At 49.4% G+C, this 17,315-nt stretch overlaps 4 protein-coding genes across 4 annotated transcripts in view; 1 reads left to right on the forward strand and 3 right to left on the reverse strand.

The window, feature by feature from the left end:
• The window catches only part of CCND3 (cyclin D3), a 47,717-nt gene extending 47,067 nt beyond the window's left edge, over positions 1 to 650 (reverse strand). The window contains exon 1 of the mRNA XM_063356488.1: positions 627 to 650. Coding sequence (XP_063212558.1) covers positions 627 to 635 — 9 coding nt within the window. The 5' untranslated portion in view covers positions 636 to 650. The remainder of the gene's footprint in view (positions 1 to 626) is intronic.
• Positions 634 to 7,074, forward strand: TAF8 (TATA-box binding protein associated factor 8). The gene is made up of 8 exons (XM_063356491.1): positions 634 to 693; positions 1,081 to 1,237; positions 2,478 to 2,576; positions 2,878 to 2,940; positions 3,390 to 3,514; positions 3,831 to 3,978; positions 4,732 to 4,874; positions 5,354 to 7,074. Exons 1-8 carry the CDS (start codon positions 634 to 636, stop codon positions 5,495 to 5,497), a joined length of 939 nt encoding a protein of 312 aa, XP_063212561.1. The 3' UTR covers positions 5,498 to 7,074.
• A 1,751-nt stretch (positions 7,075 to 8,825) lies between these two features.
• Positions 8,826 to 11,467, reverse strand: CIMAP3 (ciliary microtubule associated protein 3). Its single transcript, XM_063356774.1, has 6 exons — positions 11,440 to 11,467; positions 10,938 to 11,080; positions 10,504 to 10,602; positions 9,761 to 9,894; positions 9,360 to 9,486; positions 8,826 to 8,939 (listed from the first exon to the last, which is right to left on the reverse strand). The coding sequence occupies exons 1-6, from the start codon at positions 11,462 to 11,464 to the stop codon at positions 8,871 to 8,873; spliced, it is 597 nt and encodes a 198-aa protein (XP_063212844.1). The 5' UTR covers positions 11,465 to 11,467; the 3' UTR covers positions 8,826 to 8,870.
• Positions 11,468 to 11,961: 494 nt separating this feature from the next.
• LOC134525582 (acidic mammalian chitinase-like) lies at positions 11,962 to 16,622 on the reverse strand. Its single transcript, XM_063356565.1, has 11 exons — positions 16,568 to 16,622; positions 15,909 to 15,938; positions 14,995 to 15,196; positions 14,586 to 14,642; positions 14,315 to 14,480; positions 14,065 to 14,189; positions 13,458 to 13,581; positions 13,147 to 13,332; positions 12,874 to 12,993; positions 12,633 to 12,774; positions 11,962 to 12,278 (listed from the first exon to the last, which is right to left on the reverse strand). The coding sequence occupies exons 1-11, from the start codon at positions 16,590 to 16,592 to the stop codon at positions 12,028 to 12,030; spliced, it is 1,428 nt and encodes a 475-aa protein (XP_063212635.1). The 5' UTR covers positions 16,593 to 16,622; the 3' UTR covers positions 11,962 to 12,027.
• Between the last annotated feature and the right edge of the window lie 693 nt (positions 16,623 to 17,315).

The following is a 17,315-nucleotide window of genomic DNA, read 5'->3' on the forward strand; positions in this document are numbered from 1 at the left end:
AGCTTGGGGGTTTCCTGTTCTGTCTTTCTGAAACACTTAACTGACACCAAAGCTTTGATCAAAAGATCTAAGCACATAAGCTGGTACACCGAGGTCCAACTAAGAGTACATATTGCTTACAACAGGAAAACCCCAAAGGCTCCCATGGTTACAGGATTCCTGGCACACTGCTGGTACTTTTCAAGGTTTTTTTTAGTAAATAATTTCCTAATGGGAACGTGAGCTATTCTAAGGCAAGTGCAATGCCACTACGCAAGGTTTTGCTTTTGTAGAGGCAGGGTGCGGGCTCTCCCCGCAGGGTGCCCCGCCAAGAAGTGGAAAACCACAAACTTCAACGCAGGCGATGAACGAGGCGCTCGGAACAAGGCGGGCTGAACTCTAGACCCTTGCCCCGCCGCCTCCCGCCACCTCCCGGGCTGCAGACGGCGCTCATCACCCGCCTCCCGCGGGCGCTGCGGGAACGCAGGTGTGCGGGGGAGCGCCCAGGGGACCCTCACCTTGCGGTGGGCGCACCGGGACCGGGCGGTGCGGGGCAGCGGTGCGAGCCCCCTCCCTCCATTCCTCAATCCCACACTACAAATCCCACAATGCCCCGCGCCTCAACGTACACCTCCCACCCGCCGTACCTGGCGCATGCGCACAGCTCTATATGGCTCCAAGATGGCCGACACAGCGTCCGGTAGCTCCGGCACGGTAACGGCGGCTCCTCACCGCGGCGGCGGGGCTGTGGCGGAGGGCGTCTCCCGCGGTGGTGGTGGGGGAACCGGGCGGAACGGCAGCGGTCTGTGCCTCCCATGGCACTGAAGCGGCTGCGGCCTGCCTGCGGGGCTTCGAGGCGCAGGCTGAAGGGAGGGAGGCGCTGATTGGCTGAGTGGCCGGAGGCAGGCGGGGCTCGGCAGCGGGGTTTGATTGGCGCATCTTCTTCCGCTCGGATTGGCCAGAGAAGGGGGCGGGGCGGCTTTTTTAAAGGGGCCGCGCCCCAAAGGGTGGAGGGTGCCGACTCCAGGCCTGGTGGTTCCCTCGGGGTCCGGGGGTAGCTTCGGTTCCCTGAGCTCTGGTCTTGGGGGTCTGTGTCCGCAGAGGTCGGGCAGCAAACATGCGAGCACGCCTGCGGATAACTACTACCTGGCTCGGAGGAGGACTCTGCAGGTAGTAGTCAGCTCCCTGCTCACCGAGGCCGGCTTCGAGAGCGCAGAGAAGGCGGCGGTGGAGACGCTGACGGAGATGTTACAGAGCTGTGAGTGTCCAGCAAAGTTACACTGGTCCCCTGAAGTTCACAGAATCACAGAACGGTTTGGGTTGGAAGGGACCTTAAAGCCCACCCCGTGCCACCCCCTGCCCTGGGCAGGGACACCTCCCACCAGCCCAGGTTGCTCCAAGCCCCGTCCAACCTGGCCTTGAACCCCTCCAGGGATGGGGCAGCCACAGCTTCTCTGGGCAACCTGGGCCAGGGGCTCACCGCCCTCACAGCCAAGAATTTCTTCCCCAGATCTCATCTAAATCTCCCCTCTTTCAATGTAAACCCGTTCCCCCTCGTCCCACGGCTCCCCTCCCTGATCCCGAGTCCCTCCCCAGCTTTCCTGCAGCCCCTTTAGGGACTGGCAGGGGCTGGAAGGTCTCCCCGGAGCCTTCTCTTCTCCAGGCTGAACCCCCCCAGCTCTCTCAGCCTGTCCCCACAGCAGAGGGGCTCCAGCCCTCCCAGCATCTCCGGGGCCTCCTCTGGCCCCGCTCCAACAGCTCCGTGTCCTTCTGCTGTTGGTGCCCCAGCGCTGGAGGCAGCACTGCAGGGGGGTCTCCCCAGAGTGGAGCAGAGGGGCAGAATCCCCTCACTCGCCCTGCTGGCCACACTGCTGGGGATGCAGCCCAAGGTGCGGGGGGCTTTGTGGGCTGCCAGCGCACATTGCTGGGTCGTGTTGAGCTTCTCATCCACCAGCACCCCCAAATCCTTCTCCTGAGGGCTGCTCTCCAGCCATTCTCCGCCCAGCCTGGATTTGTGCTTGGGATTGCCCCGACCCACGTGCAGGACCTTGCTCTTGGCCTTGTTGAACTTCATGAGCTTTGCAGGGGGCCACCTCTGAGCCTGCTCAGGTCCCTCTGGATGGCATCCCTTCCCTGGTTTGTTAGTTAAGGTTGCAGAAGTTCCTGTGCTTGGCAGCTCTGCTCCTGCTCTTCTGGGTGATTTGCCTAGGATCTCAGGTTATTTTTCTGAAATCAAGAGATGATGAAGTTTTGTATTTTTCTGTGCTTGTGATGCTGATTTGCATTTTGCATTTTTGAAAAACAACTGATCTTTAGTGTCTCCACATGCTTTAATTTTTAATAGGCAGGCTGTAAGTTGCTGGATTCTGGGATCTATTTTTCATTCCTTGCCAAATTTGCTAAAAAGTCATGTCTCTGAATCTAGGGCTGGGCTGATAGAAGTCTGTGGTTACTGTCTGAATCAAATATGTGGTGGTGTTTTATTTTTTTTCCGCCAGATATTTCTGAGATTGGAAGGAGTGCAAAGTCCTACTGTGAACATACAGCGAGAACGCAGCCTACGCTCTCTGATATCGTGGTTACTCTTGTGGAAATGGGTGAGTAGTTGACTGGTCCCACCAATCCCAGCCTCCTGCGTTGCAGAAGGTTTGGGTGTGCTGTGTTGGTAGGAAAATCTGTCCCTGTGTTTCTGGTGTTTGTGTGATGCCCACTCTTCTGGGCTTCATGCAGGCGCTCAAATCTCACTGCTGCGGATGCAGTATGAATATATACAGAATGCGTGATTTTCTTTTTCATGTAACTTGAAGCCCTTGGAAAAATTCTGGAGAAGCCCAAAAGAAGGGATTTTGAACAGGATAAACTCCTTGTATGAGTTCTGTTTCCTCTTTTTTATTTCAGGGTTCAATGTTGAAACGCTTCCTGCATATGCCAAGCGCTCCCAGAGGATGGTCATCACTGCCCGTATGTAGGAAACCCTTTCTCTTTTTATGCAGGGAATTGGAAATAATTTGACATTCCTCTCTGCTGGCATACAGAGCTCCTGCTTTTCTGATGGATGATGCAGTCCAGTGCTCCTGGACGTGCAGTTTGTGTTAAGCACTCCTGTAATGACTGTGTAATAGCTGAAGGAAGGTACCCCCTGCTGGCTCAGTTGCCTTTGCTTCAGCATCCTCACTGCACATGAGAATCCTCAAGACGGTTTTGGTCTTCGTGTGTAGGAGAGAGGGGTCAAGCAGTCCCCTTTCGGGATGCTAAACGCACCCTGAAACTATTGCTCGCGTGATGTGTCCTGTCCCTTTTATAGCACCTGGAGACATGGGTCACAGCTCAGTAAAAGCTAGCACCTTATGCCTAACTCTTGGCAGAATGAAGCTGGCTGATTTGTGTGTGTGCATGTTTTTTAACTGTAGCTCCTGTGACAAACCAGCCCGTGACTCCCAAAGCCCTGACAGCTGGCCAGAACAAGCCACATCCATCCCACATTCCTGGCCATTTCCCTGAGTTTCCAGATCCTCACACTTACATCAAGACACCAGTGAGTGAAAAAAGCCTTCTATGCCATTTGGGGTCTGTCTGAAGTCAATGACACTAGGAGCGATGTATTTTTACTGCAGTGCTGGTACTGTTTATCCAAAACATTGCTTCTCCTGGCTTAATATATTGCTTGTCGTTTGCGAGTTGCCCTTGCTGTAGATTTTTGACTGATTGGCATATGTAGCTCTCTGAAAATCTGTGCATGTTGAAGGTCAATGCTTGCCTGTAGCGTCTGCATCCTAGTAGTGTTTTGAACTTCAGCTGTCTGCATTGCATCCACTAATGGTGGTGGGCTTTTTTCCCTCCCTGCTCCACAGACATACCGGGAGCCAGTATCTGATTATCAAGTCCTTCGGGAAAAGGCAGCATCTCAACGGCGCGATGTAGAAAGAGCTCTCACACGTTTCATGGCTAAGACGGGAGAAACACAGAGTCTCTTCAAAGATGATGTTAGCACGTTCCCATGTGAGTAATCTAGGATGCTTTGTGCTGTAAATGGCAGCTGAGTATACACTCCGTTAGAATTCTTGCTACTGCAGGAGGTGAGCACTGAATGGTCACATTGTGTTTGCTCTTCTGAGGCACTGGAAGGCTGGGAAATGAGGAATTTTTGATTTAAAATGGGGATGAAAAACAGAACTAAAGCCAAATGGTACACCCTCAGCAAAAGTTCGCTTTCTTCTGCTGAGGAAGAAGGCCTTAGCTGACGGGTGCTAAATTCAAAGCTCAACCCAATCCTGTCTCTGACTCTCTGTAACTTTTAGACAAGTAACTTCTCCCTTACGTTTTTCTGGTAGGCAGTGGAGGTTTTCCTGTTTCTGTCTGCAAAGCAGTGATGAGAATTCCCATCTTCCCAAGGCTCACTGACAGCACGGATGTCAGTGTTATCTTAAGGGGGACTAAGTGATGCTTCAGCCTGTGAGATAATTGACCTTTTATGGAGGTCAGGAGGGACTTTTTGTGTCAGTATAATGTTGTGTCCTTGGCTGGAAACATAAAGGGGCCTCAGAAAATAGGAAATTAGAGACTGACATCTTTGAGGGACAGCATATTTCATTCCTGATCCCTGGGAGAAGCAGGAAAAGAGTGTGTGTGTTTAAAACCAGAACCAGTGAAAGTATTTGGTCTCTAAGTAACAGGTTGGCTTTGTGCTTCATAATCTCTGACTCGAGGAGTCTTCTCCCAGCTTGCTGACTCTGTCCTTTTCCTTAACCCTAGTGATTGCTGCCAGGCCTTTCACTGTACCCTACCTGACAGCTCTTCTCCCCTCTGAGCTGGAAATGCAGCAAATGGAAGAAACGGATTCATCTGAGCAAGACGACCAGACAGACACTGAGAATCTCCCCCTGCACATGAGCACGGTACGCCCAGCCTGAGAGATCGAGGTCTCTTGGGCCCGACTTTCTCAAACGTATGAAACTTGGTTCTTTGCCTGTCTTCCTTGCAGCTGGGCAGAGTGGGTGGGAAATGGCAGTGGGTTGCATTTTACCAGGTGTAAATGACCAAACATTGTCATGGTTCTTTAACTTTCTGCAGGGTGCAATGCAAAATGAGGTTGGATCATGAGCTTTCAGTACAACCTTCATTTCAGTGTTAGGTGAGAGAGGATTGTCCTAGAATCCCACTGTTCCCAAAGGGGATATTCTTGCGTTAGAAATCAGGAGTCCTCACCTTTAATGCAGCTCCTTGTGTGTTGCTGTTTATCTTGGCTGTTGATTGTCTGTCTTGCCCATAGGTTATGTGGTTTGAACTTCTAAGCCTTGTTTAGCCTAATATAAACTCTGTTTATGCTTATGGGGTTTTTTAATGTTATGGTTTTGGTTTTTTTTTAACGTGGCAGGATGATTCAGGACCTGAAAAGGAGAATGCTTCAGTGTTACAGCAGAACACCTCCCTGTCAGGCAGTCGGAACGGGGAGGAAAATGTGATAGACAATCCCTACCTCCGGCCAGTGAAGAAGCCCAAGATCCGCAGAAAGAAGTGAGGTGTAGCCAGCTGGCTGCTCAGAGGAAGAGAAACCCGAGGGTTCACCTCCGCTGCTGTGGATGAGAGGCATGGAGCAAGACAGGAGAGGCACTCCGGCTGAGCGGCAGAAGCAGAAAAATTATCTCTCTCTGCATAGTGAACTACACTCTCACCCTGGTTTGCAATGCTCCCTCTTTCCCCTCTTCTCTCCTGCTGACTTGGAAAGGTCAATGGTCAATTGCCTTAAAAGCCTTGAAGGCCACTGGGTTACAGATGGGAATTGTCTCGTTTACTTTAGTTTGTTCTCGGTGTCGGCAGGATTTACTCTCTGAAGAGACGGGGGACACAAAGGTTCTTGCTGCTCAGTGCTTCCCAGCAGGCTCTGCAGAATACAAAGGCATAATTCGTTTGTGGCTGTCTGGCAGGCTAGAAAAGAAACTTCTGCAATCAACCCTGCCTGGCCTTATAATCTAAGGAGCATGTATTAACAGAGACAGAAAAATACCAGAGAGGTTTCTTTGTTTGGATTCTTGGCAGGTGAAAGCAAACAGACTCTTGTTTTATAAACTCAAGGCATCTGATGTGTCGCTAAGAGAGTGAAGTGTAAATACAGAGCTAAGATGGCATTTTATTCTCACTTTTCTGACTGCAGATGCACTTCTAACTTAAAAGCGCTAAGTGTGGTGTTTACCCTGTTCTGCTTTGAGATTATTTTGTAGCAGTATGAATGGCAAGATTTAACAGCTGCTTCAGGCTATTTTTCAGTTCTATTGTTAGTTTCAACACAGCGCAACTCCTTTGAGAGTTCACGCCTTCACCAGCTGTTTTGAAAGATGCTGTGCTGAAAAACTTGGAATATGGAATAAAGCTGTATTGATTGCAGTCTGTAAGGCCATGCTATTGATCCCACTTTTTTATTTTGTCCATTCTCAAATATGGGCTTTTATTGACAGAAGTTGCTCTGTTTTCCACCTTTATTTCCCCAGAGCAGAAGACTTTATTTCAGCAGTGAAAATGACTGGTGGTGGGCGTATTGTAATTGTTAGCTGGTTCTGGAGGGTTTTGCTTTAATTGTCATTTCCTTAGGCAAAATATGAGTTAAATTTCTTTGACAAAAGACTCCTGTAGTTTGGTCTGGTCTCCCAAGCATCTCTTTTGGATGAAAATGTGGTGCTGAGAGAGGCAGCAAAGACTTGCCTGCTACAGACTGCTGGGCAGCTCGTGGTTTCCTAGAGTAGTGGCTGAATGCAAGAAGTCTGTTGCAGTCACCAGGCAGATCTGAATTATGTGTGTACGTGTTCACCTCTGTTCAGTTAAGGCATCCTCCCAGGCCTCTCTCTTCCCCTGCCACCCAGGGAGGAGGAAGATAAAAAGGAGTCATTGTTTCAGTGAGAATGGAGGTGTCCCTGCCAAACAATCTGAAATTAGATCTCTAGCAAAAATGTTCTGCATGTGCCATTGTCACTTCTGCTGGTGACTTGGTTGTACAGAATAACAAATGTACAGAGACATCATGTATGTATGTATATATTAAAAATTTATATCTTTTTTTACTTGGATTAAGCATTTTTCATGAGAAAATCCCTCGCTGGGTAGGGGAAGAATGTAGAATGAAAGTAGTAATTTTTATGTTCATAATAAAAGAAATTGTATCTTCTACAAGCAAAACTGGCTGAGTCCTTAGAAGTTTCAGGAGTGGGAAAGCACCTAAATAAAGCCTGAGTGTGTTTTCAGTGCGGTCTACAAGCAGTAGGAAGTCTTGTCCTTCCCTCTGCATTTCTTCCTGTATCCACCTGATAGCTAAGAAGGTTGAGAATTTTCCAACAAAAACTGTGGTTCATTAGAAATATGTTCAGTGAGGACAAAGTGCCTTTTGAAATACCATCAGTTTTGCAAAAGCTTTAGTAAAAGGTTTCTCCAGTCACGGGTGGAACATGTGGTTGAGGACTGCAGAATCATAGGTACTGCTTACTTTCTTTTACATCTTCTCTTACACACGTGTTTTTCTACTGATTAGAAAACCAAGACAGATGGAGGTGAAGTACACCGTATCGGCCATGAATACAGAGGTGAAGCCTTAAAAAGCCATAAACCCCAGGTCTTAGGACAGTATAATTTCTCTCCTTCAGAAGATTGCACCAAAAGGGGCAACTGCGAATCACCAAGTACATCCCTTTTTGACAGCTGCAACTACAAAGCAGCCTCTTGTGGTTGGGAGGGAAGGAGCCAACGTGCCTAGAAAAGACAGCTCGTAAGCAGCTGCTGTCGTGGGTACGTGAGAGCACTCGAAGACCGAAAGTGGGAAATTGGAAGAACGCGTTTTGGTTTTATAGCTGAAATCGGGCAACAGGTGAAATTTGCTGACAGAAACAGCTAAACAGACCCAGAAAATTTGAAAGCCTGCATTGTGACCGGTAGTTATACTGAGAATGAATGCTGCCTGCTCTTAGTTTCCCCCCGAGACTGACTCAAGCTTGTGATCTGAGAGATTAAGTCTGTGGGTGAAGGTTTGTAAACATTTATAGACGTCCCTAGGGTCTAAACTGTACATTACAGAAACAACTGATGGTGAATACCAGTACCTTTCTGTTTCAGGCTAAATTTATTTTCATGGCCAGATTCTTAATTAGCAGCATGCTGTTTGCTCCTTACTTGAAAATACATTTCTTATGTCAGTAGGGAAAAAGCTAGTAATGCAACTGTACATCTTGCAGGCCGTCTGCTCTAACCTGTCCCAGCACAGCCTTTTTCCCTAGGATGTTTGCTGTGTGCTATTTTTAATATAGTTGCTGGCTGTGCACAGAGCCATTATATTCTCTCTGAACATACCTGAGGGCAGCGCAGGACCGGTGGCTATGCCCCATAACACCTCCGTGTTTTTCAGCTCTCCTCAAGCTGTGGATGAACCCTTGTGCCCAGCGTCTGAGGAGATGGTGCTGAGGAGGCCAGGGAAGGCAGGTGGCGGCTGAGAAGAAGACGGTGGCGTTCACTCTCAGTGTCGAGGAGACAGGACAGCAGCCGAGCCACCCTCTAGCTGCGTTAATTTGGCTCCTCTCTGGTGCCAAGGAGGACTGGATTCTGGGGGGAAAAGCCCCCTGTGGTGAGGGAAGCCATGTTGGGGAGGGCAGTGAGGTGAGGCGACACAGAGAAAATGGCCGCCAGCCTCACCTGGGCTATGGGCCCTGGCGGCACCCAGGGACCCACAGAGGCAGCTGACACCTGGCATGATACCCAGTAAGCACAACTAGTGGCAAGAAATCTCTTTTTTAAAAATGTTTTTATTTGGAGAGGCTGGGTGGTACAGATGAATGTCTCCATAAGTGGGTGGGAGGCGGAGGCGAGGCCTGAGCTGACCCACTGGAAGGGGAGGACATGGCGGCAGCTCGGGCTCCTCAGCTGTAGTACAAACTCAGGTAGGCCACTCGGTCCCGGTGTTTCCTGAATTCTCTGTCTATGGTCAGCTAAAAGACAACCGCTATCTGTTAGACATTAGCAATGACAATTGCTTCAGAAAAGTGCAGGAAGATATGTGATGGTGTCAAGAACCTTAACCTATGTCTTAAATGAGAAAGGCTTTCTTTTCAGCAGAGCTACACGGGGAAGTCTGTGCTCTGGTTCTCTCACTTTGTGGATGGAAACTTCCAGAGCAAAACCTTTCTTAATAGGAGGGTTTTTTTCAAGGACTGTACCTGTTTGTGCAAACCAGCATTTTGTGAGAGGAAATTACTTTGTATCTTGTGTCCCAGGCTAGTAGTCAGGTACGCAGCAGGCCAGTGAGGAAAGGTTGACAAAACATGGTGCAAATGCGTTGAAGTAATCATACAATTTCATTTGTCAGAAGCATTGAGCCGGGAATAACATCCCCTTATCCATGTCCTTACCTTCTGTACCTCCATATTTAGCATCCTCTTTGCTGGCATTGGCACTAAAGACCAGTCTGGAGACCCAAACTTCATCGGCCAAGTGATTTTTTTGTGTAATCGTTTGTCCGCTTCATAAGTTCCTGGTCTAAAGAAAGCAGGCACAAAATATCTCATTTCTGGAGCTGGTGTATGATGTTTGTAATACCAGAATTTACCAGCCCTTCCTCGATCCATGGGAGAAATGCATGTTGTGGTATTCTAGTGATCATGCTAAGTTAAAGACTAAAGCAGGGGAGCTTTTTGAAGATAAAAAAGCATTACTGGGAACTCAGTTACCTATCTCCCATTTGTGTCTTAGTATTTCTCTCTGCTAGTACTTTTGCTTATTATTAAAACTGTAAGAAAATGAGTTACATTACCCAGGGAAAAATTCTTTATCTGAAGGCTTATCTGGAAATCGTGGTGTCTTCATGGAAAATGGAGCATAGGCAGGCTGGCATTTTCTTTCTTTCTTCCAGAATGACTGGTACGTTGCTGGGCCAGGAGTCACAGCCTGATAGAGATAGAGATTTATCATCTAGATTTATCACATACATTGAGATAAAATTTCTATATGGAAGATTTTGTTCTGCAAACCATCCCCACATGCTCTGGTCATCAGCCAGCTGGGCATTACAGATCTGCTGTTCAATGCATGCTTTGGCTATTCTGATAGTATAAAAAAAATCAGAACAAGTCAATTATGCACTCCCTACTCCTTACCCAGTGTGTCCTGTGAGGTCTCTCCTAATGTGTTGTTATTCTAGAGGAGTTGGCCCAGAAAACATAGAGTGTTTTATCAGGTAGTATAGCTGAGCTCCCTCCCTGATTTTGCCTCAATATGTACATTTACATGCGTGTGTATGTGATACGAAGGAATGTGTATATACAAAAATGCACGTGTCAATGTTGCCAGAGCTCATGTGATCAGTCATTGGTCTCTAGGCTCAACACCGCCCACTAGACTATCTGTAAGGAGATCACTAGACTATGTGTGAGTTGTAGGCAGCCCCAGCAAATGTGATCGAAACACGTTGTTGTGTTGATTGAACACTATGTTGGGAACAGCCTACAAATTCTTGCAAAGCTGCAGCTCTGTTGCTTTGAAGTGTGCTTTTCTTACCTGTGGGTCTGGTATGAAACGCTGGGCTGTTCTTGCTCCTATCACATAGCCTTTCTTGCTCAGTGGTTTGTTTTCCAAAGAGTATCTGAAGCTGCTTCTCTGTGATTCAAAAGCAGAAGTGTTTTACTGACATTTTTAAGGCAGGGTTTGCATCAGGGGAAGGGCAGAAATACATGAGCAGCAGATGTTATTTCCATGAATTCCTCTTATTCTTAACTAATGATGTAGAGCACTAGGGCAGCTGGAGCTTTGAGGACTGGTATGTTTGGAAGGGGAGGGGGAATTTCTTTTTCTAGGTGTATGTGGAGACCTTGTACAACTGGTTTGCAGGGCACGTGTGGGGGCTCTGTGTCCGGCTGGTCATGGTCCTATTATTCCTGTAGTGTGTGTCTTCTGCGAAGGAAAACTCTGAGCATGAAAACTGAGCAACTTACCTCTTGACTCAGGTAACAGCCTGGCCCAAGGGAAGGGTCTCCCCTGATGGATACCAGCTGGACTCCCAGCCTGTCTTGGGCATGGTGGAGAGGAAACATTTTCCGCTCTTGACATGACCCAAATGAGATCCGCTTCTGCACATCTGTGAGACCAGGAGAGGGAGATGCCACCAGTATGATAAAACCACGAGGAGTTTATCACCACTTCCTCCTTTTTTACCTTTGTAAGTGTCTGCTGCTCTCTGCCTGAGGCCAACCACCCCCTTATCTCGCAGATGGGAATTTCCCCTGACCTTGATATTTGTGAGGGTTCTCCCCTTTGGATGCCCGTTCCCTCCTGCCTCAAAGGCTTCTTTTTCCCCAGCCTGAGCACAGAGTAGCATAACAGCCTGGTTGTGGGGAAGGCTGCTGGGGAAGCCTGATGTTACGCAGCTCCCCGGGGGCAAGGAAAACCCTGGTGCCCACAGACCCCCCCTGGGTGCACGCAAATCGCAGGGCTCACCTCTTGGCTCCCACACCGCTGCCATGCTGCCCTGCAAGACTTCAGGATGTGTGTGTACTCCAGTTGCTATAGACACGGAGCAGGGGGTGCGGGAGGGAATGCTGGTGATGGCAGCTCCTGAAGGGTGCAGGGGAAAGAGGAGGATAATAAAATCCCTGTGGATTGTGCTGTGCGGGCTCCCACTCCCAGGAGCTGCTGTTTTGACACTGTAAGTCGGTAGGGGACAGGTCTTTGGGGAAGCAGTCTACAGGCTGGGCTGTCAGGACCCTTCTCTGTGATCTCTCTTGTGACACAGCCCAATCTGCCCATTGTCTGCTCTCTGTCTTTTTCCCTGTGCCTGGCAGTCAAGGTAGGGCAGCCAGAAATCCCTGGAAAATGCCATACTGGATTAAGTCCAGCTTGTGCAATCAGGCCCTTCCCTGACCACAAGTGTGAGGATCATGAGAAAATCAGAGAACATCAAGATATTAAGAGCAAGATGAGTTGAAACAGTGAGGATTGTTGCTTTTGCAGAATGCTTTATTTAATCTTTCTTAGTTTGTGCAATTGGATCAGAGGGGTCTGTCTGCAGTAACAGGATTGGCATCTTCATGGCCAGTTGCAGCAGGAGCAGCTGGTATCAAAGACGAGACCATTCTGGCAGCTCTGCATGAAAGTTTCACCATTAATGCAGTTGTAGAAGTTGCTCTTGTTGGTTGGATCTGCGTAGATGCCGTTGGCCTTGCCAGCACAGAAACCGCTGCCACCAGAGCCACCACCTGAGCCCCCGCTCCCACTTCCACCTCCTTGGTTAGGAGCTTCAGTGACTGGAGGATTGGGCTGAGCTGGAGGCACACAGTCTGAAATAAAAGCAGGAAAGGGCTTATTTTTGTGTTGACAGTCTCTCAGCCCTCCCCTTCCTCTCTAGGCCCTTTAGTGGTGGGGTCAGCTATTAAAGCGTGCTCCCCCAAAGTCTGGCCTAGGTTGAACCAGGCCTTTGCACTGCCTGGACCCAGGTCCAAGTTACAATCTCCCTCTTTTATCCTGGGGGACGGGATGTAGGGGAAAGGGATCTTTCCAGGGCAAGCTCTAGATGTGCCTTCCACAGAAATTCTTTGTCTGCCAAGGCTCCAGAGATGAAGGTTCATGGGTCTCTGGAGCCCTGCATGAGCAGCGAAGTAGGGAGTCCCCTTGGAGAAGCACATGCTACTCACCGCTGTTTTGCAGACCAAGACCGTTCTTCAGGGTGGTGATCAGGGGATATTTGCCTTCCTTGCAGAAAGTGCCAGTGAAGTCATCCATATCAAGGGCCCACACCATAGCACCTCCAAAATTGTTCTTCTTCAGCCAGTCAACCTGTTCAGTGCCAGGGGAGAGATCCCAATTAGTCAGGGGACCTGCTACTGCAGAAGGCCTCCTGCCTTATTATTAGCGCGGCCACACATCCCACCATACCTTGATGTTGAAGCTCTTGATGTTGTCATAGCCAACCCATTCGCTGCCTTTGTAAGCATAGGGCACGTCCTGGGGGGCATCCCAAGCCTGGGTGGCTCCAGAGTCCAGGAATGTGCAGATCTAGGAAAAAGGGGAGAGAGGGAGAAGTTAGCAAGGGTCCTACAGAAAAGGCAGTTGGCATGTTCCATGGCTGCCTGGGTTAAATATTCCTTGCTGGGTACTTTGAAGGGTGTTTGTGTTCTTGGCAGCCTAGGTGTGTAGGAGCACACATACCTCGTAGTAAGCCAGGAATCCAGACTGTCTTGTGTAAGGTCCAGCTGGCCCTGGTCCTGAAGCTGGTGCCCCAACAGCAGTGTTAGATGGGTTCTGGAGGATGTAGTTATGTCCATAGGTTGGGAATCCAACAAGGAGCTTCTCCGCTGGAGCACCATTGTTCTTCCAATAGTTCATAGCATAATCCTACAAAAGAACCACCACGGGTAAAGTCAGTACCAGGATCTGAAGGCGGGAGGATGCCTCCTAAAACTGCTGATCACTGGTGTCATGATAATCATCTGTGACACCATCTTGGAAAATATACATACAACATTGAAGTAGACGAGATCCCCAGTGTCAGCCGGGCCTTTGTACAGAGGACTGTTCTCCCCAGTGAATCCATCCCAGGAGCCGTGGAAGTCATAAGTCATCACATGGATGTAGTCCAAGTACCTGTGGAGAACATTCCTTGCGTCTGTCTCCTGGCCTGGTCAATCACCCAGACCCGATTGTTCCTGTAGTGCTGGCCGATTACCCCACCGCATCCCTGGCCATGTCCCCACTTTCTGAAAATCTGGGTTCTTCAAGACCTTGCTTGAGCTGGCCTTGGAAGTGCTGGAGCCAATTCTCTCCTCCGGTGGAGGGAGGCAGAGGTCAAGGCAGAGCGGGAATTGCGCTGGTATTCTGGGAACTGAGAGATGTTCCCCGATGGCACCGAGTGGCTGGAGCCAGCCTGTTGCTCCACTTCCCTGACTGAGGTGTCCCCTTTCCCACCAAACCAGCACCACTCTCATAGCGTTCTTGCCTTACACAAAAGAGCAGGGACCCCACCTGCAGTGAGGTTGGTTTCTGTCAGACAGCGTCAGAGTTTCCCTTCACCGCTTGAAGGAAGACCTCTTAACTCACGGAAATGATACCTGGGGGTTTGCTACTCACTTTCCAAGCTCAGGAATCTCGTAGCCAGCCTGAATGGTGGAAAGACCTCCAGCAACAGCAGCGGTGACCATGAGACGGGGCTTGTTGACCTGTTTGGCTTCCTGCTCAAAGGCTGCCACCATTTCCTGAGGGATGCCAAGAAACAGGTCTCACCGTGGACTCTCTGGCCTGAGGCTTGGCATCCGCCCAGGGCTCTGGCCAGAGCTGTGCAGAGCAGAGGGCTTGACCAAACGCTTTTGTTTGAACCTACCTTAACGAGGACGGTAAAGAGAGTCTTGTCCTGAGGTGGGCTGCCCCTGGACCCAGGGTATTCCCAGTCAAGGTCCAGCCCATCAAATTGATACTGGCGCAGGAATTTGATGACGGACTTGATGAAGGTCTGGCGGTTCTGAGGTGTAGAAACCATTGTGGAGAACCTATGGAAGCAGAGCAGGAGTGAGTTGAGGTTTGGCTGGTGCCTCTTCGAGCCCCTCCCTCCCTTTCCAGTGTTCCGTGATGGGAAGGAGATGGTTTCAACTTACTTGGCTGTCCCGAAATTCCATCCTCCAATTGCCAGGAGGGTCTTGAGTTTTCCATTCCTGCAAAGGGAGGGACAGGAACATATTTCACTACAAGGAATGGTCTAGTCATACCAGTTTCACAACAGAGCAACAAAAAGCACAGGGCTCTTGTGTTTCTTGAAAGTGTCTGGTGCAAGCTTGTGATGTCTGTATGTGAAATCCGAAGACCAAGTCCACAGGGCACTGAGTCACTGTCACCATCCTCAAAGGATGGGTGCTGGCAGCCTGCCCTGCCCTGCCATCGCCGTCAGTCTCTGCCCCTTCTCCTCGGCATCCCTCAACCGTGGGTGGTGCTGCCACTGAGCAGAGAACAGCTGCTGGCAGGACCTGAGAGGGAGAACCAGTGAAGCCCTTTGCTCTCGGTACGTACTGGTTCTTCAAGCCATTGAAGGATTTGTAAAGGGTCTCGTCGTTCCATTCGTAAGTGGTGATCTCATTGTTGTTCATCCCAGCAAAGGCGTAGATCAGATGGTCGCACAGGCACGGGTCGATGTTGTCGGGCATGAATTTTCCCAGGCCGGGCCTGTACTGGGCCCAGTTGGTGAAGTAACATGACAGCACATAGGCAGTGCCTGCAGAGAAACAGAGGACGTGGGGTACGTTTGGACTGCATTGAAGAGATGTTAGTAACTTGAGGCAGAGTATCCTAACCAGATCTGCTCAGCAACCATCGGGCAGTGTTTCCCTGCAGGCTAAGGAGTTCAGAGAAAGTGAAGTAGGGTTGGCTGTCCCTCTGTCTCTCCTAGGATCGTATTGGATCTCTTTCCTTCCTCCTTTGTTTCAGTAGATGAGTGGGTCTAGGAGCCTCCCGCACCCTTAAACTCTTGAATCAGGGTGGTTCTCAGTGCTGGGTCTCTTCCCCAAAGGGAATCTTTCTCCTTTGCTGCCACATAAGGAAGAACAGAGGCAGAAGGGATCTCTGGTGAGGTGCCTGAAAGGTGGAAGGCTCTTTGCATGTTTGCTGTGCTGCCTGTTTGACCTGCCTTTGAAAGATTCTGCAAAGACCGAGCTAGTGGCTGAACTTATGCTTCATTCAGGCTGTGCAGGAAGGGGCCTCTAAGAGGAAGTTTGCGTGAAAGAGGGCAAGATATTTGCACTTTATGTTGAGCGTGCCATGCCTCGTCACGCTTTTGTCTTCAGAGACACCGTCGCTGTGTGCCTGCCTGTCTCTCCTTCCTCGCCCATGGCTCGTACAAGAATGAGCTAGGAAATCTGTTGTAGTTGTCTGCAGGGGCCATAACTGAGAAGGATTTGGTAGAGTTGTGTAGGGCAGAAAGCACATACCTATTTGGGCGTTCAGCAGGAGGACCAGACCTTGAAAGAAAAAAGCATGGGATTAGTCTTAGAACTGAGAAAATGCCTGAACTAGCAGAAACTCTCAGGTATGTATCCTGTAATACCGACAATACAATTGCTTCTATCAATGGGCCTATTTGTGCGCCTCTTCCTGAGCATCTGTCTGAACTCAGCATAGGCTGTCTCCCAGGTCACAATTCATTCTGAGTGAAGGGGGAAACACAGTGGAGCTCATGGTCGTAACGGCTCAACGTTCTGCTGCTACTTTCAGCCAGGGTGAGGCAATGAGTGAGCTCCATGCAGGCTGAAAGAACAGAAGCCTTTTGGAATATACTCTGCTATGGAGAGAGTAATAGCCTTTCCATCAGAATGACCCGTTTTCTTCCTCAGCGTGTCATTCTCTTGGCCCAAGATAATTTTTCAATTTCATAAAGCAATTCAATCAGGAATTTGCATATCCAAAGAAAAAGAATCAACTCCAAAAGTAGTGCAACGTATAATCATCCCAAAAGGAACAGCTATCTATTTTCCTTTGACAGTAGAGAGCGTGCTGCATTTTTAATCCCCAAAAATCTACTGTATAACAGTGAAAGAGCCCCAAATACTTGTCATAAAGGTAGAGAACTAAGTTTTGAAGCAGGACTTACCGGTAAGCAAAGTGAGCTTGGCCATCTTTGACCAGAACTGATGTGGTGCAGACCGTCTCCCACTTTTATACGCTCCTCTCAGTTCCTGCCAGTCTTGCGTCAACAAAGATGGACAAACATTACAAAAGCTGGTAAAGATCAGTATCACACAAAAGTGATCCCAGTACAATGGGCCTTAACACTCCAGCTGGAGACACCACCATTATCAGGCTGTGCCATGTCACGGTGCTGCAAGAACAGTGGAAGAACAAATTTAGATGGCTGTTCTTCTTAAATATTTAATTTACAGCGATAGGCTTTGTGTCCACACTGGCGATTGCGCAGTGATAGGTGGCTGAAGTGTTCACCTTGCGCTGTCATTGTGTCTGGCCGCAGGTGGCAGGCAGCGCCAGACCCAAGGTGGTTTACAAGGCTCTTGTCTCCTTGGCTGGGGCAGTCAGCGCGGCAGGGCTGAGGAGGGCTTAGGCTCACAGCAATGGGCTTTTTGGGGGACACAGGGACGGGGCTCTCTTGCTGGAGGCACAGTGTCTGTTGGGATGGAGGGGGCTTTGTGACCCAAGCTGTCTCTTGCCCACACCATCTGAGGTGGTGTCACTTCAGGGAAGCAGAGAGGCTTTCCTGGTGTGCCATCAGTAAAGGAAGCCAAGTCAGCTTCTGCCTTGTCCTTCTCCCACTTGCCAAGGTAATTTTCTTCAGGCAGAAGCATTCTTTCTTGGAGGCCCTCCAAGCCCTACAAGAGAGAGCCCAG

This window comes from Chroicocephalus ridibundus, chromosome 20 (assembly GCF_963924245.1).
Source record: "Chroicocephalus ridibundus chromosome 20, bChrRid1.1, whole genome shotgun sequence".
Classification (NCBI taxonomy): Eukaryota; Metazoa; Chordata; class Aves; order Charadriiformes; family Laridae; genus Chroicocephalus; species Chroicocephalus ridibundus.

Bases quoted from the DNA above. Each gene is read 5' to 3' on its own strand.
- LOC134525582 (XM_063356565.1), bottom strand. From the start codon at position 16,592: ATGGCCAAGCTCACTTTGCTTACCG. The intron at 14,190-14,314 runs GTAGGTTCAAAC...GGCATCCCTCAG, and splicing joins TCTTTACCGTCCTCGTTAAG to GAAATGGTGGCAGCCTTTGA. The intron at 12,994-13,146 runs GTATGTGTGCTC...CCTTTTTCCTAG, and splicing joins GATTCCTGGCTTACTACGAG to ATCTGCACATTCCTGGACTC.
- TAF8 (XM_063356491.1), top strand. From the start codon at position 634: ATGCGCACAGCTCTATATGGCTCCAAGATGGCCGACACAGCGTCCGGT. The intron at 694-1,080 runs GTAACGGCGGCT...CTGTGTCCGCAG, and splicing joins CGTCCGGTAGCTCCGGCACG to AGGTCGGGCAGCAAACATGC. The intron at 4,875-5,353 runs GTACGCCCAGCC...TTAACGTGGCAG, and splicing joins TCCCCCTGCACATGAGCACG to GATGATTCAGGACCTGAAAA.
- CIMAP3 (XM_063356774.1), bottom strand. From the start codon at position 11,464: ATGGCAGCGGTGTGGGAGCCAAGAG. The intron at 11,081-11,439 runs GTGAGCCCTGCG...CTGGTCTCACAG, and splicing joins AGCGGTGTGGGAGCCAAGAG to ATGTGCAGAAGCGGATCTCA. The intron at 10,603-10,937 runs GTAAGTTGCTCA...TTTGAATCACAG, and splicing joins GCTGTTACCTGAGTCAAGAG to AGAAGCAGCTTCAGATACTC.